General features: G+C 33.9%; 4 protein-coding genes across 7 annotated transcripts; 1 reads left to right on the top strand and 3 right to left on the bottom strand.

Annotated features, from left to right (window-relative positions):
* Positions 1–5,532: 5,532 nt before the first annotated feature.
* LOC122404945 (cytochrome b-c1 complex subunit Rieske, mitochondrial) lies at positions 5,533–7,118 on the bottom strand. 2 transcript variants are annotated; one of them, XM_043409353.1, is made up of 4 exons: positions 6,821–7,118; positions 6,365–6,517; positions 6,110–6,287; positions 5,533–6,026 (listed from the first exon to the last, which is right to left on the bottom strand). In XM_043409353.1, exons 1-4 carry the CDS (start codon positions 7,026–7,028, stop codon positions 5,738–5,740), a joined length of 828 nt encoding a protein of 275 aa, XP_043265288.1. In that variant the 5' UTR covers positions 7,029–7,118; the 3' UTR covers positions 5,533–5,737. The 2 variants fall into 2 exon arrangements, with proteins under 2 accessions (XP_043265288.1, XP_043265289.1); XM_043409354.1 differs by having other exon boundaries at positions 6,935–7,117.
* A 479-nt stretch (positions 7,119–7,597) lies between these two features.
* On the top strand, positions 7,598–8,617 carry LOC122404946 (probable ribosome biogenesis protein RLP24). The gene is made up of 2 exons (XM_043409355.1): positions 7,598–7,765; positions 8,065–8,617. The coding sequence occupies exons 1-2, from the start codon at positions 7,685–7,687 to the stop codon at positions 8,500–8,502; spliced, it is 519 nt and encodes a 172-aa protein (XP_043265290.1). The 5' UTR covers positions 7,598–7,684; the 3' UTR covers positions 8,503–8,617.
* Positions 8,618–9,545: 928 nt separating this feature from the next.
* On the bottom strand, positions 9,546–12,382 carry LOC122404625 (tubulin-specific chaperone C). 3 transcript variants are annotated; one of them, XM_043408758.1, is made up of 3 exons: positions 12,180–12,382; positions 11,666–11,878; positions 9,546–10,704 (listed from the first exon to the last, which is right to left on the bottom strand). In XM_043408758.1, the coding sequence occupies exons 2-3, from the start codon at positions 11,762–11,764 to the stop codon at positions 9,661–9,663; spliced, it is 1,143 nt and encodes a 380-aa protein (XP_043264693.1). In that variant the 5' UTR covers positions 11,765–11,878; positions 12,180–12,382; the 3' UTR covers positions 9,546–9,660. The 3 variants fall into 3 exon arrangements, with proteins under 3 accessions (XP_043264693.1, XP_043264692.1, XP_043264694.1); XM_043408757.1 differs by having other exon boundaries at positions 11,666–11,904; XM_043408759.1 differs by having other exon boundaries at positions 9,546–10,857; positions 11,666–11,904.
* Positions 12,383–13,838: 1,456 nt separating this feature from the next.
* On the bottom strand, positions 13,839–21,678 carry LOC122404940 (WD repeat-containing protein 26). Its single transcript, XM_043409347.1, has 12 exons — positions 21,267–21,678; positions 20,680–20,916; positions 19,892–20,051; positions 19,620–19,790; positions 19,251–19,424; positions 18,873–19,058; positions 18,531–18,797; positions 18,297–18,442; positions 18,008–18,216; positions 17,721–17,915; positions 17,269–17,439; positions 13,839–14,085 (listed from the first exon to the last, which is right to left on the bottom strand). The coding sequence occupies exons 1-11, from the start codon at positions 21,278–21,280 to the stop codon at positions 17,384–17,386; spliced, it is 1,815 nt and encodes a 604-aa protein (XP_043265282.1). The 5' UTR covers positions 21,281–21,678; the 3' UTR covers positions 13,839–14,085; positions 17,269–17,383.
* Between the last annotated feature and the right edge of the window lie 783 nt (positions 21,679–22,461).

The following is a 22,461-nucleotide window of genomic DNA, read 5'->3' on the forward strand; positions in this document are numbered from 1 at the left end:
AAGCGGACCACGGTGCAGGTATAGTTAAAATTTAGCGAATCGAAACGAATTTCAGCGATGCCGGGCGATCCTCCGTTCACCCTGATGCCGGCATAACTGGAATCGCTTGATAATTAAGGCAATGTCTTGCATACCGGGCTCGCCGTTCCCCGTCCTGGTCGGACATGTTTTGCAGCGCGGAAGGGAACGCGCGGGATGCATCGGGACGAGTAACGATCCGATATAAAATTTCACGGGGACACGTATCCCGTCCGATAGAAAATTCCTCGCGCGCTAGGTACGTTCCTGAAGGTATCAGCGCACCCGATGGAGGGGAGAATAACCTTGCAAGCTCGCACACACCCCCATTCACCCTCCCCCTCCCTCGCCCCGGTATGCGTAGTTGCGTCGGTGGTAGGGTCTGAAATTTTGGAGGTTGGCAGGATCGGTGAGCACAGAGGGGCTCGAAGGGCGAAAAACCAAGAGGGTAACGGGGCTAGGGGGGCGATGTCCTTGGGGGCGGTGGGGTGAAAGGAGGTGGTCTGAAGGGAGCCAGGCAACCTGCACCCGGCAACAGCCCCCGACCTCGGAAGAACTAATCATTAACCTCCTTTCACCCTCCCAAACACCGCTCTAACTCGACCACCTTCGCTTCACTTTCACCTGTGCCTCCCTTTCTCCCCTCCTTTCACCCCTAAGCTTTCGCCACCCACCCGAGCTCGCCCACGCTTTCTGCGATTACGATTACCACGGGCTCGCTTTCGACGCTTTTTCACGGTCATCGGTCCGATCTCGCCACCGTGCGCCATCAACTCTTTCGAAATACAACCAGAATTCTCCCTTTGAACTATCAAGCTTATCCGTGCGATCGATTGTTTTAATAAATCGTATCACGTATTACGTACATTACGGCAGAACGAGAACAAGACGTACCGCGTGTCTGTAGCACCGCACGACCTACGCTAACTCTGTTTACGTTTCGAGACGAGCATCACTCGGGGCGTAAACAATTTTTCTAATCACTTCGATACATTCTACACACGACTCGAGCATCCTGATCGAAGCTCCGCTTGGATATTTTGTACTACCACCTTCGTTCGAACGCTAGTAGCGTACGTATATTAGATCGTACTGTTCGAACGTCTCGGACGAGGATAAAATTAGTAATTTACAAGGGATGATCCCTCGACCCGGAAATTCAATAAACTTTGAGTATACGTAGATACGTATTACAACAGAGAGATGGACATTGCTCGAACGAAATATTAGTCAGCTGTGGCCTCTTCTCAGAGCACGCACTTGTTTGTTTTATTTCGTTTTCACCTTCGAAGATTCTAAACATATTGAAATTCACGAATATATCGCAGTTCTCGCTAAAATTACAATTTAAATAGCAAATGGTGACTAATTTTACTCGCGGTGTTATGCCACTAAATACTGCCATTTCTCAAAAAGGAGACAGATAGAAATTCAGTTGTAAATTCATTTTAGAAGAAATACTTCTTACTTATAAAGGAATAATTTTGCACTAATATTTGTCTTGCGTTCGTGTAACAATGCATCTTTTATCGTTTAAGAAACGTTTCTCTTTTCGATTAATTCCTCTTTCTAGAATCCTAACTTTCGACCGTGTCCCTTTAATACACACTTACGTGTATCATATTTCTCTATTACGCGTTCGAAAAGTATCTTTATGTTCGTTCTATGCGTCATACCTCTTTAAGACACTGTCAACATTCACTGTTTTCTTCCACCCATCGAAGAAAGGGAAATGGATAATACGAAACGACTCGAACTACTTTGAAACTGGTTTCACCTAGGAGATTCGTCCCAGGGAATCTACCGAGGGTTGAAGTGCGGTAACCCTGTTGCTGGTTTCTATGTGTACATCCACGTTAAAGATTGCACCCTGTGCAACCCTCCAAACTCGAAAGCTACATACATAAACGCCAAGCAAATAGATCAATAAATATAAGAATGCCAAAGCTATACATATATGCTATTATGCACTTTGCATTCTACCCAGCTGTGTAACCCCAGAAATAGAATTTTCCCCCTTCTATGACTTTTTTCAAGTACGCGACACGCTATACCAAAACATTTGATACTAATTGACACTTTCACGTCCGCATGGTTCACAAATATTTTCGTTTGCAAACTTCTTCATTAAAATGTGCAAACATAAAGCACAAAATTCATTACGACGTAATAAAGTTAACTGCTTTTTATGAAACGATACGTGTTAATCAATACGATTTATCGAGGTTATTGAAAAGAAAAATTCAAAATTTCAAAAAAGACACCACGTCGGTGTCACCGGACCTGAAAGTGTTAACAGACTTACAAAAACATAGTTTTTTTTTTATGCAATTTGCTCTGGCAATAACTTACTTTTAATTTTTAAACAAATTTGTTTTTGTTATTTTTTTACCCATATGTGGATGACAGAATTTACCACTATAATACTAGAAAAATTAATTCTCAAGTTAAAGGGTAAGACCACTGTAAAAACCTCAGTCATCATTTTGCACTATTATTGAATAAATATTTTTTTTTAAACACTTAACGACATGGTTGATAACATTCTTGAATATTCTTATCCTCTTACTCTTATTTCAGGTTATACAGTGGTCTTACCCTTTAAGACGTTGGGAGGAATAAATTTGGATAGAATTTGTGAATTTTAGCAAGGTCGCAAAAATAAATGTTAGGTTACGTAGCTCACAATGGTCTTGAAATAAAAATGTTACTTTTGCGGAATATTATACGGCTGTTTAACTGGCAGCGAACGCGTTAAATTCGGTCGAACGGTTTTCTACTTATCGCGTACGCCGCGGCGCCATTTTCTTCGTTATAAATAAACATGGACGTTCGAGAGAAAATTGTTATCGAAGTTTCGCGAACAGGTGACTTCGACCGGAACGCGCGCGTATCCGATAAAAAAATTCGTGAAAACACCGGGGTCGATTTTGGGCCCGTCGGGGTGGCCGTAACCCCTTAAAGGAAATAATGAATCCGTCAAGAAGGGATGCTCGAAGGCAGAGAGGAGCGCGCGTATCGGCCATCGGCGCACTCGTGCGAAGGTCGAGTCGGTGGCAGAAGGGTGTGTGGGGCAGCCGAAAAGGGCGACAAGAGGGGCAAGATGCAACGCACATCTATTGATTCTCCTTCAGCGTGAAGGCCCGCGTGTCCCACTCACTTTCGGAAGCACACGCACTGGCTCGCCGGCGCGCACATTCGCCGGTGGTGGTGCGCGTGCACACGCGCACACGGACACGCGCGGTCGTCCGGTGTGCGTGCACACAGGCGCGCGAACGAGTGCGTCCCGTGAATGCAAGGCACGAAACAGCCTCCTCTCTCTCGTCGTGGAAGAGGAAAAAAGAAAAGAGAAGGAAAGGGGGAACTGGATTTTGCAACCTCCCTTCCGTGCATTCCTACTGTGAATTTCCTTGGCAGGCTGCATAAAGAATTAGAACTCCGGTACACGCGGTTCCGTCGCTGCTACGCAAAGCACGTAGAGGAGGGGAAACACGGTAGAAAGGACCGATACGTAGGGCAGGAGCTTCCGACCGAAAAGCTGTGCACTTGCAACTTTGCTGAACAACAATCGCCGTTCGAAATTCTATAGAGCCCGTCGGCTTTGCAAACGGTAAACCAGATCGGTCACAGACACGCTCTCTCGACACCGAACAACAAAGTGTAAAAAAGCAAACGGACACCTTTGTTAGTTTTTAATAGTACGGCCCTGCCCGTCGTTATCGAGAGGGCAATTAACTCGTACGTAACCGAAATAACGTTCTACGGCAAGCACGGTGCCGCGAGATGTATAGAGCTGCGCGGGAAAAAACCGACTCTGAATCGCCAAGTATTTCGACGATACGAAATTCTGCGAGAAATACGTAACTCGCGAATGAATTTCGCGAAACGGTGTCGACGAATATTGTTCGTTGAGAAAAATATTTCGTAATCATGGTTACTTACTGGTTTAACCAAAGGCACCGTGAACACAGCGATCTTGAATTTCAACTTGAATTTGCGCTGATCGGCTGATTCGATCGGTTCAGTTATTCGCGTTAACGAGGATAATACACGAAACCACGTAAGGACAAAGAGTCGAAAAGCGTCGAGTTCCAATATGCACGGCCAACCTTCGCACAATGCCTGTTTCGAGCAATTATATCTTGCCTCTGTTTACATGAATCGAAAGGCACGCAAATAGTGTGACAAAAACCGTGTAACCCCGCTCGAACCGTTAACAGAATGCAAAGTTGATTCGAATGTACAAAAGTCATCGCGCCCGAGGAATCGAACATGCAGAAACACAAACACGTGCCGTTAAGGTTACAAAAACAACTGTTCTAGGTTGCTGTAAGGATAAGTGTAAACTACAAATCATGTACGTTGCAGAATATTCGACGAAATCTTCGATTCTCTTCATAAATGATTTATTTCGTCTATAAAGTTGCTGCTCATTTACTTTTCATATCGAAACGTACAAAGTTTTCAAATATTTCGTGAGAAATTAGATATATTATAGGTAATCGACACCGAAAGAGTTTTAATATCGATAAATCGAAGAAATAGACCGACATTATTTATAAAACGCGTAAGGGACAAATATTAACAAAAATTTGAGGCGCCAAATGAACGTCCTTATTAGCATTTTCATATTTCAATTTGACAATTTCATCTAAGCTGCGTATCGAGTTTATTTATACATGCCTTTCTAAAAAATCACGATGTACTAACGAATTTTGGAGCATTTGCGCGAGTGAAATACAGAACATGGAAATATTGAATAAATATCGGATAAAATAAAGCGAAACATACCCAAATCGGTTTTCCCAGCATCCGTCTCCCGCCTTTTTCGTATTCTTCTTTTTCGTAATGTTTTCAAGTGTCACTTTAATTCTAGTTGTTGAATACTACTCAATTCTAACCCTTTCGCGACGTGTCGTTAAACGCCGGTACCACGCACGGGAGAAACTCATTTTCGACAGTACATTTTTTGTTCCCTCTCCAAATGTCAAATCACGAAAGTCACTCGTCGAAGGGTTACGGATTTTCATATCATAGTATACGATGGTAGTAAAGTGGTGACAATATTCAGAAAAATAACTGATTTTCGCGAAACAATTTTAACTCCTCCGTCCGTACGCTGCCAGCAGCGAAGGCGACTGAAAACAGAGAATCGGCCGGCAGATTGTCGGTTTCATGGACGCCCTTGTCACGCATCGAAAACGAAAATTTGATCTAGTACAAGTGGCGCCGCCTAGTGAAAGCGGGAAGATTCGCTTTGCCTTTACCTTTTCAATGGGGACGATATGTTCATGCTGCAAGATTCACACGTTCCTTTCCAGACATAGTCTCTAAAACGTTTAACAGAACTGATAACGTTATGCTATTATATTTTTTTGAAATATTAAATTTCGTGTAAAAGCTAATGAAAAACATTTGTCTGAAATTGCCTGTTCAATTTTCTCCACTGGTGTGGAAATATGGATCTGTTACTTTTTATTTCTGTACATGCGCCAATCATTATGGTCCATATAAATAAATTAAATGGGCTGGTTCTATTTCGGTTAAGCTTTATTTTAATTCTCTATACAGCTTTTGACCATGTTCGTAATACTTCGATATCTCGTTAATTTGGAATATGGGAAATACATCCCATTTGTATTTATAATTCATAATCAACTCCGCGAATAAAATATTTTAGTATAAATAGAATTATCACGTGACTACGAATATTAATAAATTAACCAACAACTAGTAAATTATCTTCGAGGAATTCGTATTCCGGGACTTCAAGGTTTAAAGGTGCAGGCCCTTTTCTGATTCTCCCACTGGCATCATAGTGAGAACCGTGACAAGGACAATAGTATCCACCAAAATCACCAGAATTGGCAATTGGGACGCATCCTAAGTGTGTACATACACCTACTACAATTAACCATTCTGGTCGCTTTACACGATCCAGATCTGCCTCTGGGTCTCGTAAACTTGAAATATCAACATTTGCTTCTTTGCTGATCTCGCTTGCTGGTCTATCATTATTATAAAATAATAATTATAATTGAATACATTTACAAGCAATACTGATCAAATTCCACTGTATCTAAATACTTGCCTGTGTCGTACAAACAAAGGCTTTCCACGCCACTTGAAAACAGCACTCTTTCCCTCAGGAATATTGTTAAGATTAACTTCTATTTTTGACATGGCTAGTACATCCGCAGAAGCAGCCAAAGAACTAACCAAGCTATGTACAATTCCTTTAGCCCCATAAAGGGTGCCAGCTCCAGCAGCTATGTAATAAATAAAAATTTGTCATTGTACGATCTTAAAAAACATAGAAACAAAGAGGCAAAAAAATTCTAGTTACCAGCAGCTATGACATATGAGAATGTTTTTCGTTCGTCTGCAGATTTTTTGGATCTTTTTGTCGGGTCTTGTACAGAATCCCTACGATACGATGAAAAGTCTGGCCATTGAATATCGGTATGTGCCAATCTCTTTTGCAATACTTGCGTGCTCCCTATGAAAACACAATAATGCAATGAAAATATATTCCATTCTTGTAATAAGATTTGCTCGTCAATCAAACAGTTTAATACAGTTTTTTATAATGAATAAAAAATAGAAAACAAAAAAGATAAAATTGCAATCGTTAAAGTTTTACAACAGATTTATTGTACAGTAGGCTCGATTGGTAGTACAGTGGTCTGCAAACCATGCACTATGTACACGGTACGATTACATAATCCAAATATAGAAAATCGCATTTAGTTGAAACAAATACATAAACCGATAAAACGATGTTTAAGAAAAGGTTTCGAACCTGTAATTCCTGTGCTTACACGTACAGGCCTAGTTAAAAGGCATTCGGTCATACTAGGTTCAACCATTCGATTGACGATAGGCTTAATGACAATTTTTGTTCTCAAAGTAGTACCAGTTGCAGCTGTTGGACGTACTCCATTTGAAACAACAGTCGTCGCCGATTTTAAAATCGGCGACAGATTCGTCGACTTTGCTACCACGTTCATTTTTACTAAACTGCGCACGTAAGAACAAACGGGCTATCCTTTCGGGCACCGACTAAAATTCGAAGACATACATTGTCAGATGGCTCTGCGATGCAACGTTCATAAGGTTCAATAGATGTTGCACAATAATGTGCAAAGTGCTCATTAATTGGACAATTTCCAAATTTCAGTAGTTGAAAAATGCATATTATGAAACATCGTAACATGAATCATAGCTGTGATTTACATGAATTACGCATTAATTACAAATTCGTTAATTTCATTTCATTTTTACCAGAAATAAGTGGCCCACATTGTAGATAAAATTGTAACGATGGAATGTTAAAGTTTCAGTTTTAGTTAATTAGTATTTAAATTTAAATTGCACCTAATCGTGTGCCAACTTCAGTAGTGCAGTAACTTGCACAAAATAAAGTGATAATATAAATTATTCTATATTTGTAATAAAGTTTTCTTACGTAACATAAGCTATAAATAAATATTCTTCAAAATTGAAGCACGTTCCATGAAGTTTTTTTTTATAAATTTTCATTATAGTTTGGAAAATATTTCACTGGTGGCGCTGCTTTCAATCAGTACTTCCGTATTCTGATTATAAATATGTTTTCTGCCATCGTTTACCAATTTCACCCAGAGTTTTCATAACCTTGTGTAACATGCGTATAGAAACGTGTTATTTTTGTTCTTCCCGGATTTATCCGGGACACGGAATTCAATTTGTTAGAAATGATTGCAAGGTCAGAATTTTATTAAACGCGTTGTACGTGGATATTTTAAGTGAAATAATGTAAAAACAATTCTGTTTCAAAACGTGTGCATTAGGTTATATATTTAAGCCTTTGACAAGTAAATTTGTTGATAGTTATATCGGTGGTACTGTGTAAAATGTTATTTATACTTTAACTTGTCTTTTTATATTTCGATGAAATATTTGTTATTCTATAGTAATATTCATCAAAGGGTTAAATTAACTTTTATGTGACTAATATATATTTTATAATTTTCTAACTTGTATCATAAATTTTATTTGCAATAGATATTCAGATTTTGTCGCGCAAAATGTCATGCAGCATTTAAGAAAAAGAAAAATCCAAGAAAAGTCAAATGGACCAAAGCATATAGGAAAACAGTTGGTAAAGAATTAGCGATAGACCCATCTTTTGAATTTGAGCGAAGAAGGAACATTCCTGTCAAATATAATAGAGAATTATGGACTAAGACTGTCGATGCGATGAAGAAAGTAGAAACAATAAGACAGAGGAGACAGAATTTACACGTAATGCAGCGGTTACGAAAAGGACGCGAATTAGAAAGAGAAAGAGACATTAAAGAAGTTCAACGTGATTTATCTCTTGTAAGATCACCTGCTGCTGGACTTAAAGAAAGGAATAAAGTAGAAGAAGCTCCAGAACAAGAAGAAAGGATGCAAGAATCTAGCGATGACCAAGAACCACAAGAAATAGAATTGAATTAATTGAATCGGTACATCAAATGATAGCATCTCTTAAAGTAAATTATGTTTGACTACTTCATGTATTCGTAATACAGACAAAGGATAGACGAAATTTTGATTACTTCATAAAAATATATGAAATGACATCATTTATCATTTTTTCAATCAAAGAGTATGAATATATGTATTAAAACATTGTAAATATAAATTAAGTTTGAATAAAAACAAATCTATTTGTATATTTTAAATTTGGTATTGTATCTATTAATGTTTCACTCGTTTAAAAATATTAATCGATCATTATTTATTAAATAAGTATCATTACATTACGAATAAGTTTAAAAGAGAAATAAACAAATAAATTTCCACTTCCATTTTAATGATTAAACCGCTAGTGTTAACTGATTTCGATTGTTTTCGAAATACTGTTTTTTTAAATATTTAATTTGAATTCTAAATACTGAGAGTCTAGAAATCATATTCCAGTCTGAACTGATAATCTTTACGATACGAAACAGCATTGCTCGACACGTCTATTTTATACCTCGTCTATGTCTGAATTTCATTTATGATCTATTATATATTTTTTCGATGCTCTAATTCTTCATTCTTCATATAAAATGTAATATAAATACCATCAGCAATCGTACTGCCTTTATCGGCCACTTGTTTTCATTTTCTACTGTACGTAACAAATGAATACATGCAGTAAAAAAAAATTAATAAAAAGTAAAATTAGGTTATGAAACTCAAAACCTAATCCAGTCCGAGTTTGCAATAATCGATACTCGATATAATTTTTCGTTACATTGATCGAAACTTGGTTAGATGATTATACGTATATTCACTCATTCGGCAATTAAATCGTATACCTTACATATTAACCTAATAAAGCAATTACACGTGTTTTTAAAAATTTCACTAAAGTTGAATAAATTCAAGTTTATGCATAATTTTTATAGAGTATGATGCATGTATTATAAAAATATATATAATTCATAAACAGTAATTTTATTAAATATTCTGTAAGCATATAAAACACTTACATAGTGTAATGTCTGTGAAAAAGCGAAGTATAGACATAAATAATTTACATAACAAAATAAGTATTTAACTTTAAAAAAAATGGTATTTTAAAAATCGAATTTCACATTTCATAGTTTATTTTTGTTATACCTATTAATCCCAATTTTTTACACGTGATTCCGGCTCGAGAATGCACCAGTTTGGAGAATGTTTTTCATTGGATAACCAATTGAAATCATCGATACAATTCCAATTGTTTATTTTTGGATCGAGACCAGCTAGATTGAAATGATTTGCTTGATCTTCATAAGACCAATTATAAGGCGCTACGCGTATCTTTGTACAATCTTCTATGATTGACCTACTAGTAACGTGTAAATAAATAGTACAATCTGTCGAAGAGTGTAATCGAAGCTGTTGACAAGCAAAAGCAAATACACATTCGCTACAATCATGGATAAATACAGATGATGTTACCGGCCCAACCAATACAGTACACTGCTTTAAGTTTATCATGTGCAATGTACTAGGTGTGCCATAAATTCGCACTGTACAACGAATTAGATCAGAAAGTAGAATATCATTTTTATTCACATTTTCAGCATCCAAAATTAGCTGTTCGTCAACTTTCCCTAATATCATACACGCACTGTCTCCATATTTACTTGATAGTTTGTGATTTTGTTTTGTAGAACCATTCACAATTCCTTCTGATATTTTCAAATCTTTCAAACCATCCGTCATATCGTGTGTCTTGTCCGAGGTCTTTTTTACAACCCTTCGATTTTTAAAACCAAATTTCTTCTTGGGTAGTAACTTTAGTTCCAGATCGGAAGCTTCATTTTCTAATAATTGTAAATGTTCCTGTGCTCTTCTAATATCGTAAACTTTTAAAAACATTTTTGATTGCGACAAATAAGTCTTAAGTGTTTGAATTTCCTTGTTTGTTTTATCAAATATTCCAGGAAGAGTCGATGTGGGAGCACTAGGTGCATCGTCTAACATTTCTTTGATCTTCTTGCACGTTGAATAGAAAGTGTCTTTAAAATAACTACTTTGTTCAGCTTCAACAGCCAACGATTGTCGTTCTTCTTTCCGTCTCTCGATGATATTTTTCCTTTCACGATCCCTTTTGGTAATGCGTTCCGATAAACTTCCTTCTATGAGAGTGGCAGAGTCCATATTGCTGTTTAAATGCTATTTTTCAACAAAGGTTATATTCTGGACAGAATTTAACTTGATATACTTGCTATTTGTCACTAACATAGATTGATTTTCTGAAGTGTTTTGTTTTAATATACTCAAATGATTTTTTTGTTTGTTTATATTTGAAGATGTCCTATACAAAGACTGAAAAATACAAGTGCGTAAGGTATTGAACAAAATTGCAATAAGTATTTACAACACGAAAATGTGAACAAAAACTGTTGATTATATTTCTGTTTTAAATATAAATATACTGTTATCATATAGGAATATAAAAAATTTGACAAATTTATTCCATATAACGAGTATCAAAAAAATTAATTTTTTCAACATTTTTCTACATTATTTCATGCACTAAATATAAAAATGTAAAAACATTTATACCAGAAATGAGATAAAAACCACTGAAACCATTTAAAAGTTTAGAATGTTTATTCGGACATAAAATTGTGCAAGTTCAAGAAAATATTTTTTTATTTCAACTTGACCATACTTTTACAGTAAACTTTTGTCGAATTCATTGCTTGAAGTTATTCAACAGAGAAAAATTCGTTTGTTTTGTAGTTAACTTGTCAAGAGATGTCGAATGATGCAACACATTTGTTTAGCACTAATGAATTCTTCAATGAGCTTACAAACTTGAAATTCAATTTATGAGATTTTAATGGTTAAATTAAAAAGAAATAAATCATTCGTCGATGCTGGCCATATGTGAAAAATTAACAAAATTTTAAATAACATATATTATTGCAGATACTGTAGTATTGTTGTAACTTATGTTATAACCTGACATATAAGTAAAATTTACGAGATTGTTCATTATATCCATAACATATTATATATATAATATATATTGCACTGCGTTTTTATAAATATTCGGGAACAACAATTTTTGTTTGTAGATTCACGTCTTAATACATAAAAGTACATTTACGATCAAATATATACATACCTTTAGCACGTCTTTTCTTTTAAAAGAATGAATGTGTAGAAAACAATGTTTAGAACCATTACTTCCTCTTAAAAACACTAAATATCTCACGAACTCCATGAAGATCTACTGTTCATTTCGTGTTTCCCAAGTTTGCAAATCATACAATCTTACGTTACTATTTCCAGGCCCTTGTTCACTGACGGTATAATACAGCTCTAGCAGGGACGGTAGCTTTCGATAAAAAAAATATCTGCAATCTATCGTTTATCGATATTTATATCAAAATTTTGTTGAACATTTTACAAAAGACTTATTCGCAGTGAACTATATTATTTGGACAGTTTAAACGTAATTTCAATAAATCGCGAAAAACTTTAATTATCGTTATTCGCTAACTTTATATTTTTCAATTAACTAATCGATGCATCTGATAATATGTTATTGTAAAAGCACGATTATAATACAGGAATATGAACACGAGCGGAATTAACCTAAAACATAAAGGACTCGCAAAAGATGATATACGACTTACTTTGAGATCTATCCATGCAACACCAGCCTATAATTGTTCCGGTAACAAATGCAATCTCGGAAATTATCAAAGTCCTGATGCCCCTAGAGATCGAAAATATCGGTTTTGGTGTTTTGGAAAGCATACTAGCTAATAACAAGATTTCCTAAAATGGAAATTATCAATACCGTAAAGAATAATGTGCTTCTCGAGATATCGAGATCAAGTGCGATAGGATAGGAAGGGATAGCGCAATCTTACGGTAGGATTCTTACCCGGCTCACTCGCGTTGCGCAAACTCTCGAACTCGAAAGTATAGCAATCTGTTCGATATAAACTTCCGATAAGAACGGCGGTAAATTTAAAGTTGCACAGTTTTGTACGAATCGTACAAGCAGATCGATCTTAAAAATATATTTGATTTATGAATGAAATTGATTCTAAAGTATTTAACAGAAAACAATACGCAATATATAGGTATAGTTATAATTTGTATTAACTAATATAAAAAATTGTAATAACTAATCATTAACAGCAAGTAAAATAAATTCATCAAGCCTTAGTTAGGCCCTCTTTTTATCATAGTTTATTGTGATGAATTGTTAATATATACAATATTTTAAAGTCTAATATCGTGTAAGATGTTATTTAATACTCGTCTCACATACTATAAGGGTGAAATTAGGTATCGTAATAAACTCTTTTTATAGCATAATCTTATATGTGTATAACTGTACTAATTTAATAGTGTACAAATTTTTGGAAAAAGTGCAGGCCCTTGTACCTATGGAAATAGTCTAAATTAAAGATTGTAGAAGAATATTTATTACACAGCCTTTCATACATAAGTAAGCACAGATAAAATATACAAGTAGAGAACGTGTTTTTAAAGCAACATTAAGACTGTTCTGTGAGTAGCATTCATTACATACGCAACAATAAAAGAATACCACCAAAATAATTTTTCTTTTGATCTGTACAAGAAATGACACTATTTCCTTACTTAATTTAATATATTAAATGTTCAAAGTCAAGCATAAATTTTGTATCAAAAGTTTGTTTAATTTTAATACGATTTAATTTCAGTTACTACATCAATCTATTATTAAATTTATTACAATCTTTTAATCTGCAATAATACAAGCGGTGCCTTACTAAAATAACATGTTAAATAACATAGGCTATATTTTAAAAAGTTACGAAGTATATTCTCATTTATGAAAAATAGGAAATGTTCATCGTTACATGTACTATACATAAACGTAACTACTTATTCACGCATTTGGCTGACTTTTTTATAGTTCGTTTAAAATATTTTATATAAATTATGAGTAACACAAGCAATTAGCTCATGCATTATTGGTCTTAAATGATACCACTAGTACCTAATGTTACGCAATTTTAATATGAAGTATCTAAAGTAGATATTTTAAGAACAAACACACATTGCTATTGTAACAAACGGCAGTTCTTTTCATAAAACCATATATTTATCATTTTATGTACATATGAAATAATAATGTAAAACCTAACAAATTAAGAAAGTAATATATAGTATAATAATAATATTATTAATAATAATAATAATAATAATAATAATATACATAAAAGTTCTTAAACAAGTTATATTTTCTTGATAAAGCTGAATCATATTATTACAACCTAATTATATTTGTTTCTTTAATAGACATTTCAATTGCACTGTGAAAACACAAATTGTTATGTGAAAATATATTGTTCTTTAATGTCTAAATATCAAGTTGTAATAAAAGTTCTATTCATTTCCAAGATTTCATAAAAGAGCATATTTGCCAGGTCATGATGAATGAGTTTCATTGAGATTCCAATGTAAATATAACAATGAGAAACCTCACAGAATATACAGGGTGTGTCCCGGATTTCTCCCGACAAACTGCGAAGATTTAATCTATGGGCAAAAATAAGAGAAAAATATTATATTAGTTTGGCAATAAATACTTTGTTACAGAGTTATAAATAAATATCGTACATATAAAATAGGTAATAACGCATTTTCCATTGCAACACACAGAAGGTCGATTATGTTTGTGCAGTTTCATTATCCTCTAATATCCTTACATATTCTAATATTTTTACTAGCAGTTAGTCTTCAACTATAATATTAAGTAAACTTACATCTTATGTCAAAATGTTAAGAATATTTTCTAACGAGGAGTATGTTTGATATTCATTTTGTGTACAGTTTATGCGACGGATTAATTATTTTTTATTATATTAATTACTAACGATACGTAATTGTTACCAGATGATAAAAATATGCAATTATGCAGAACAGATAAACACAGACGACCTTCTGTGTACTGTTATGAAAAATATACTATTACATATTTCGCTCATACAATGTTTGTTCATGACTCTGTAACAAAGCGTTTGTTGGAAAACTTTATATAACAATTTTTTCTAAGTATTGCTTATGCATTACGTCCTCGTAAGTTTTAAAATTTCTGACTTTAATTTTAAAGATGAATTAAGTGAACATAATGTTAAGCTATATTGAAGATTACAATTTATTACAAATCCAATTGTTACAGTGAGAAAAGTTGTGAATAAATATTCAAAATGGATAGAACTTTCATTATAGCCTGATATTATTATTCTTCATTATACTTTTTAAAAACATTGATATAACTGGTCCAAAATTATTTAAAAATCGTTTATCATGATTCAACATATAATACTGTTTAAAAAGTAGTTATTTTATTTGAATTATTTATTTCATACTTTTTTTTTATAAATTAATTATAAAATTACTTTCCTTTAATTTGCAGATTTATATGAAATATTTTCGCCCCTTATTTACATAAAATAATTTAAATGATTAATATTTAATGCAAATTTCTATATTTATTTTGTCAAACATGGTATCCTTTGTATCTCAAGTTATTGTATTATATTAATCTTATAAAAAAGAAGACTTCTAAGACTTTTTCTTATTGCTTTTCTATGCTCCGCCAACAAATATAAACGTACTTAATCACAAACCAACAATTAGCATTATGTTCTCAATATTACATACGACTGAAACGAAAAGTATCACTGGAAAGTTAACCATGACGATACACGTGGAACTTGAATGCCATTTAAGTATATTATTCTGATAGAATTTATTATTTATCGTTTGTTGTATTGTGAACTACGTCAAGTTGTTAATTGAATATGAATTCAAATTATGAAAAAATGCTGGAAAATTTTAGATTATAAAGTGCTAAGGCACCAGAGGTAAATGCAAATGATAATAGTGATTGACATCATATTATCTCACTATAATTTTAGGGGCATAAACTACAGACATTTTCGTTTTATGTAAATGTATTTATAGTATTATATATTTTTTTTATTTTTATTTTTATTTTTTTTTATTTTTTGAAAGTATTTGTACACATATACTCTACAGCTTCTGATATTGTGAGATCTCCAGTTTGTTTTTTAATCGTTCATTACCAGATTTAAAAACCTTAGGTAATAGTTTAGCATTCTTATTTCCTTATTTATGATAATATTTTGAGATGTTATTGTGTTATTCAATACGAGAAATGTAATTTATTCATTTATTATTTCTTTCCTCATATCCATGCATTTTTGTGATTAACGTTTGCCGATTAATTTAAGAAAATTAGACTGCTACTGTTTATAATGACGTGATATGATTAGAACATAAATATAATATACACATCGCATAAATGTAATAAATACAGCATGACAAAATGCTGTAATATTATACAGGGTGATCGGTAACTGGTGGTACAAGCGAAAAAGGGGTGATTCTACATGAAAAAGTAAGTCTAAAATATGGAATAAAAATTTTTCATGTGAAACTTTGTTTTCGAAAAAATTCAAAGTCGATTTTCTCGAAAACAAAGCCTCGCATGAAAAATTATTATTCTATATTTTAGACTTATTTTTTCATGTAGAATCAACCCCTTTTCGCTTATACCACCAGTTACCGAACACCCTGTATACGTTCAAATTATGAACTATTCACAGAATGTATGCACATTTGATTTATGATTTCAAAATATTATATCATAAATGACAATTCATATCACTTGGTAATAATGGGAATAAAGGAAATGCAATGTATAAAGATATTTGATTTATACGAAGTAACCAATGCTTTAAAATAAATATTTAAAATCTATATAGCCTATTGATACTATTTTAAAGTTTTTACACGCGTGGCAATTTTAAGGCAAATGTAATATTTATAAATTTTTGACACCAAATGAGTATATCTCAATATAAAATCACAGTATTGAATAAAGGTACTAATTTCAGTATTGATGTTCAAATATCAGAGTCAGTTTATTTCTTTCTATAATAAAATCATCAAGATCTTTAGTTCTCTGTTAGCCTTAAACTAAACTGTATGTCTCATAAAACAGTTCAGATATTTTCAATGATCACAATTTACCTCGGTTGTCCTTCACTGCAAATTATTCTACTGAAATAAAATTTTGTTTCATAGAATATTTATATTACTTCTACACTTTTTTACCATATTTCAAGACATCTCCATACAATTTGAAACATACAGTATCATTTGTATACAAGATGGCAGTTACATACGCGATGAAAAATGAGAGTAAGTATCACCTTTATTAACGATAAAAAAATGAATAGAAATTCATCAAGCACGAAATTGTTATTTACAACATTTTATTTTTAGAAAGGTTAAATTTGACATATTTCTTGTCAAAACAAATTTTCTATTATAATTTTGTAAAACCACAAATTTTGCTTTCTGTAATGTTCATATTAATGCACATTCATTTTTTTCTTTTTATATTAATGCTAAGACGGAATTTGTTGAATTTTTATTCTGCCATAACCTAGACTAGTCAACAGATTATGTTATTTTTGCTTTTAATCGTTAGCTCACATCAGTAAATCATTCAAATTCAATTTTAACAGGCGAACGGATTATATGGTTTCATATAAAATCCGTTTATCAGAAAGAAATAGGTTTTCAAATAACGTCTGATTGTTAGTTTTTTTTTTAACCGGTTAGCAATTAATGCTAACATATCCCTCATTGACTTTCAGTAGTATGTAGTCGTTTAACCAGACTTACAGTAATGAGGCATAAAAAGATAGCTGCTGGGGGCAGGAAAGAGTCAGTATGATGATCAATATGACAGTCTTTTGAACACCATGAGGTCATGGGAACACTGATGCACTGTAGTTCGCTACGATACCATTTCATGCCATCCACTACCATTTGAGGAGTTGCTCTCTAATGGTACTAAAATTTAAAGATAATTTGCATATATCAATTATCAAAACTTTATTGATAATTCATATTTTTATTAACACGCGGATCTACGCTTATTCCATTACAAAATATTATTAATTTCTATCTGTGCGAATTTCGAGTATGCAAAGCATATTTTTGATACACTCAACAATATTTTTCTGCAGACATTTTAATACTTTGAATTTGTTTTAACGTGGTACTACTATAATCAGGATCATACAACTATATTTCACACAATTTAGACAAAGAACTAACTCAAATGAACTTACCAGTCTTGTCACTTTCAGCCTTTTCTGGAGAAGACGATCTAGGTCCCCATATTCTTACTGTACAATCATCTGATACAGAAGCCATCATTTGATGGTATACCGGATTCCATGAAACACAATTTACTGTTCTACTATGTCCTGTTAGAGTTGCTATAGGATGTTCCCTTTTGATATGCCACACGTACACCTTAGTGTCTATAATGTAAAGAAAAAAATATATCTTACCATATACTAATGCGGTTACACGTCATCTATAATTTCATGATACATTAATTAATTCAGGATACCTTCGCTACCAGATGCAATGAAATCTTGATTTACACCGCCAAAACAACTATGAATTGTAAAATGTCCTTGAGTAACACCTTGGAAACGCCTTACTAAACATCTATCTTGTAAATCCCAAAGATGTACACCCTGATTAGCCACATTGAGAAGTGCAAGTCGGTCTGTTTTATTTACACTAAATGACATTACTGGATGATCTTCTTGTAATCTGTAATATTAAATGAATATCTCGATGAATAGAAAATTCAGACATTATACTACTTTTAATAATAATAGCTATAATTTTACATTGTAAAGTCACAAAAATTGTCAAAATTATATCCCCTAATTCGATGATGCGAATCAGCAGCCAAAACAGTTTTCCCATCACTTTTGCACCACAAGCATTTTACTCTAACTCCTTCCCAAGACTCTGACACATTACCTTCTAAATCCTAAAAAATGTTTATTTATTTGAGGCTTAAAGTTTCTTTTGTTAAACAAACGAAGTTCATTATATGATAAATTTAATTGATATGTTACAAATTGATAGAACTGTCCACGAAGTCCTCCAGCTACAAATTTGCGCGAATCTGGATACCAGGCGCAAGCAGTAAGCGAATCATCGGTACTTTGAGTTACTGTCGCGCGTAGTTCATAATCGGGTGGATCAATACTCCAAAGCCAAAGCTCTGGACAATCTTCGGGTCCACAAGCAATTAGAAGGCTGCTATCGGGGCTCCAAGCAATCAGTGCCACCCCATAAGTATGACCCTCTAGTGTTTTTCTATGAGTTACTCTCAACGTTTCCTATTTTCATTAGAAGAAAATCGTAATTCAAATCGTGAAATGTTATTACTTTATTACGTTTAACGATTTACTTACTGGATCAACATCCCAAATAATGACAGTCATATCCTTAGAACCTGTAGCTAGTTTAAGACCATCTGGTGAGAATTTACAATACCACACTTCATCACAGTGATTATTGAGCACCTGTATAGTATGGCACGGGAATTGTTCTTTGCTGCAGCTGTGGTCCACAAGCAGCGACACATTTTCTAAACTTGTCTAATTTACAATAGAAATTAATTATAATTGCATCGGTATAAAATAATAAAATAATTAAAGAAATAGTAATGAAGTTGAAGATATTATAGCCTGTTGGATAATATTCTTTATTTAAAGTGATTTAAAAGATAAAAAGCCATAAATATTAATGCATTATCGTTTACTATCAATTTAACAAAATTAATTAAGTACCTGAGTATGCGTTACATGGTATGTGCACTGCTGATTTTGCATCTCCACAGCTTGGCATAATAAAGAGTGAAGGCGACGTGGTGGTAACATAATAGAGGGTGGTAGATATTTCTGTAGTCTGTCCATTAGAGCAGCTCTCGATGTTGCACCTTTGCCATCCCAGCCTGCACGTGTCTGTTAACAAGTGTCTATTTGCTAGTGATCAAATTTTCAGTAGCAGGTTAGTTTCAAAACATTTTGATACGCATACAAAATTTTAATCTTCGAATACGCATTTGTAATCAAATACTAATGTAATAAAGTATATACCAGACATTAAGCTATATATGTATTTACGATGTAATATTAGTAAAATGTATATACTAGTACCTGTAATTCATCACGTCCACTGCACATCATAAATGCAGATAACTGATGAACACGACCTGTGTTATGACCTAATGGTGTAAGTTCGTTGCGTAAAACTTGCAATGCCTCCAATACTAATCCTTCTTCCAAGTATTCTAGGTATTTTTGTTCTAGTAATAAGAACTTCATTTCCTGTAATCAAAAATTATAAATATAATATAAATATATACATATGCGCGAATTACATATATACATTCAATCATATTTGAAAGGTTTTAATATAAAAATTTTACCACTAGACTTTGACTTGCACCATTTAAAAATGATTTAAGTTCGTTAAGGTCATGTTCTGCCTTAGCCCAATCCCCATCCATGACATGCTGTCTAAATTTTGCAGCTGCAGGATGATCTAGACGACAACCTGATTCTTGCATAAGAAGATCTGCTGTACGACTGAAAGTACAAATTTCATTTTGCCAATTATAATTAACTATAAAACTTTTACAACAAGAAGATATTAACTATTTAATTTTTGTTGTCAGCACAATTTAATTCAGTTTAAGATAACCAACAAATTATACTTGGTAATAATTACATATTCTCAGTATGTTATCCGCATCTAAATTGAATATTATAACAATGTACCTTACTGCAAAAGTAATTTATACGTATGCTAAGTTCTAATGTCCCTTTTTCATTGCCTACATCATTATAAAGCAAGTATAACTTGTAGATACTAGTGACTATATTTCAAGGTTCTATAATTAGCTTTCTCCCACCACACAGTATGCAGTCCAGATAGGTTGCGATACAATAGTTCTGATAAATGCATATGCATAAAGAAAATTCAAGAAACAAGAAACAAAGAAAATGCTTAAAAACATCTATACAAATAAAAGAATTATGGCCAAAACGTAATTATATCATTACGCGTTACATATAAAATGGCTTATAAGCCATAAAGATTAATTTATCAATTATAAACACACTACACTTTAAATGCTTTTGTTTTTCCAACGAAGATGGCCTTTTCCCCTATAATTTACAGACACGTATGGGTCAAGCGAAAAACAGTACATACTCTAGTCCAACTGTCTTCAAATGCTGACCGATGAGTCTCACAATATCTTGATTAGTTTTGTCCATTATTTTCGGTGGTCCCAAGTTCTGATTTGTTTCGCCGTTTACACCATTGATGTCACTGTCCAAATCCAATATCATGTTGCCATTTGCATGGGGTCCACCAGAGTCAGCCATACCCCCATTCTGCTGAAGTCCGGAGGAAATGCCACCATTTGAGGCCTGCTGTTGCATTACGCTGTCATGCACACGGAAATGTTACCCGTGGTTGGCAATAATCGATCCATAATATTAACGCATACGTGATACTAATTGGTACGTTCTATCTTGACACAAGTATCTCTTCTTTTTTACAAAAATCTTAAAACACTATGCTTTTGTACAAAAGATTTATGACTATTCGACGAAATGATTTGAACAAATAAGAAAACCGCTTGTGAGACAGCAGATATGAAAGGAATCCGACGTGGATACGTCTTGAGATTCTGGAAGGAAGAAGATATACGTGAGAGCGTCATAACGAAGGGGGTAAGCCCCTTCGTGTGTTGACTACGCGCTCGCGATGTTCTAGGGCCCTGATTGCGTTACCGATAGTTTTCCATCTCGGGATCGGTGTGGTGCTCGTCCGCTGGTCGTAGGGTAGTCGGGAGAGAACTACGGGACCTTTTGCGCGGTGGCGGAGCGAGTCCACCGTCGTCCGACTCGCCGCTCGAGGCCAGGCTTATGCGCGTACCGCCCCGTTTTTCACACGATTATTGTCCCTAAGATCGTTGGTGGGGCTGGGGCTGGAGCACGCACGCAGCCACGGTTGCGTTCTACGGAAAACTCGTAGCCTCCCCCCTTTTTTTTCACTTGTCTTCCCGACTAATATGTATACCGTTTATTCCGTCGGATCTACTGCCCGACGACCAGAAAACGAAGAAAAACAGAATTCTTGTACGACTGCCAAAACGGATACGAACAATGACTGCTACACAGCTGATACTTGTTTAGATCGTCGTTTACGTCATACTGTGATCTTTGCAGATAGTTCCGCTGACTATGGCGCCCGCTATGTCCGCTCACGTACGTTGCCTTTCTCAACCTGTAAAACCCGTTTACTTAGGGCCTTCACCGTAAGATGGTAGCAGCCATATGCAGGAACACCATGCCGCGCGTATTTTGATTTTTCATTCTGAATCCGTTAAAAAAAGCTTGAACGTTAATTCAGTTACACGAAAAAAATATATATTTGAGTAACGTTCTATTAAGTCTACTGCATAACATATATCCTTTTAAGTCAAGTATACGTGTATACAAATATATTAGTTTAATATCATGACTAGAATAAATTCGTATATTTCTTATACATCGTAATCTATTAAACGATATCGATACTTTGTCACAAAATATTAATTGCTACACGTGTAAATGAAAAGGTCAATTATTATTCATTATATTAATATATTGGAGTACCAACAGATTGTGCATTTATAATAATAGTATGCAAATATATTTGTATTTTTCTATTATTAATAGAAATAATATTACATAATGTGAAATAAGAAGAAATTCGAGCCTAAATATTAGAAAATTTCTATTCGATTTTAAAACAAAAGATTTTTTGGTATTATTGTCAAATGAAATTTATCAAGTATCCATGATTGTATAGATATGATTTTAAAAAATGTTGTACTCAACGATCAATTCAGTGGCTGCATATAAGATTTAAAAAAAATATTTGCAATCGAAACGATACGAATCGTCGTATATTATGCTATCGGTGCTCATCGATAGTTGATGC

This window comes from Colletes gigas, unplaced genomic scaffold, assembly GCF_013123115.1.
Source record: "Colletes gigas isolate AHSC1104 unplaced genomic scaffold, ASM1312311v1 Colletes_gigas_Sc00003, whole genome shotgun sequence".
Lineage (NCBI taxonomy): Eukaryota > Metazoa > Arthropoda > Insecta > Hymenoptera > Colletidae > Colletes > Colletes gigas.

Bases quoted from the DNA above. Each gene is read 5' to 3' on its own strand.
- LOC122404945 (XM_043409353.1), bottom strand. From the start codon at position 7,028: ATGAACGTGGTAGCAAAGTCGACGAATCTGTCGCCGATTTTAAAATCG. The intron at 6,518-6,820 runs GTTCGAAACCTT...GTGTTTTCATAG, and splicing joins TGTAAGCACAGGAATTACAG to GGAGCACGCAAGTATTGCAA. The intron at 6,027-6,109 runs GCAAGTATTTAG...TAATAATGATAG, and splicing joins CCTTTGTTTGTACGACACAG to ACCAGCAAGCGAGATCAGCA.
- LOC122404946 (XM_043409355.1), top strand. From the start codon at position 7,685: ATGCGTATAGAAACGTGTTATTTTTGTTCTTCCCGGATTTATCCGGGA. The intron at 7,766-8,064 runs GTCAGAATTTTA...TATTTGCAATAG, and splicing joins TTGTTAGAAATGATTGCAAG to ATATTCAGATTTTGTCGCGC.
- LOC122404625 (XM_043408758.1), bottom strand. From the start codon at position 11,764: ATGGAGTTCGTGAGATATTTAGTGTTTTTAAGAGGAAGTAATGGTTCT. The intron at 10,705-11,665 runs GTATGTATATAT...GTTGAAAAATAG, and splicing joins AAAGAAAAGACGTGCTAAAG to CATTTAAACAGCAATATGGA.
- LOC122404940 (XM_043409347.1), bottom strand. The intron at 18,798-18,872 runs GTAAGTAAATCG...TAATGAAAATAG, and splicing joins TTATTTGGGATGTTGATCCA to GAAACGTTGAGAGTAACTCA. The intron at 18,217-18,296 runs GTAAAATTATAG...TTAATATTACAG, and splicing joins AATTTTTGTGACTTTACAAT to ATTACAAGAAGATCATCCAG.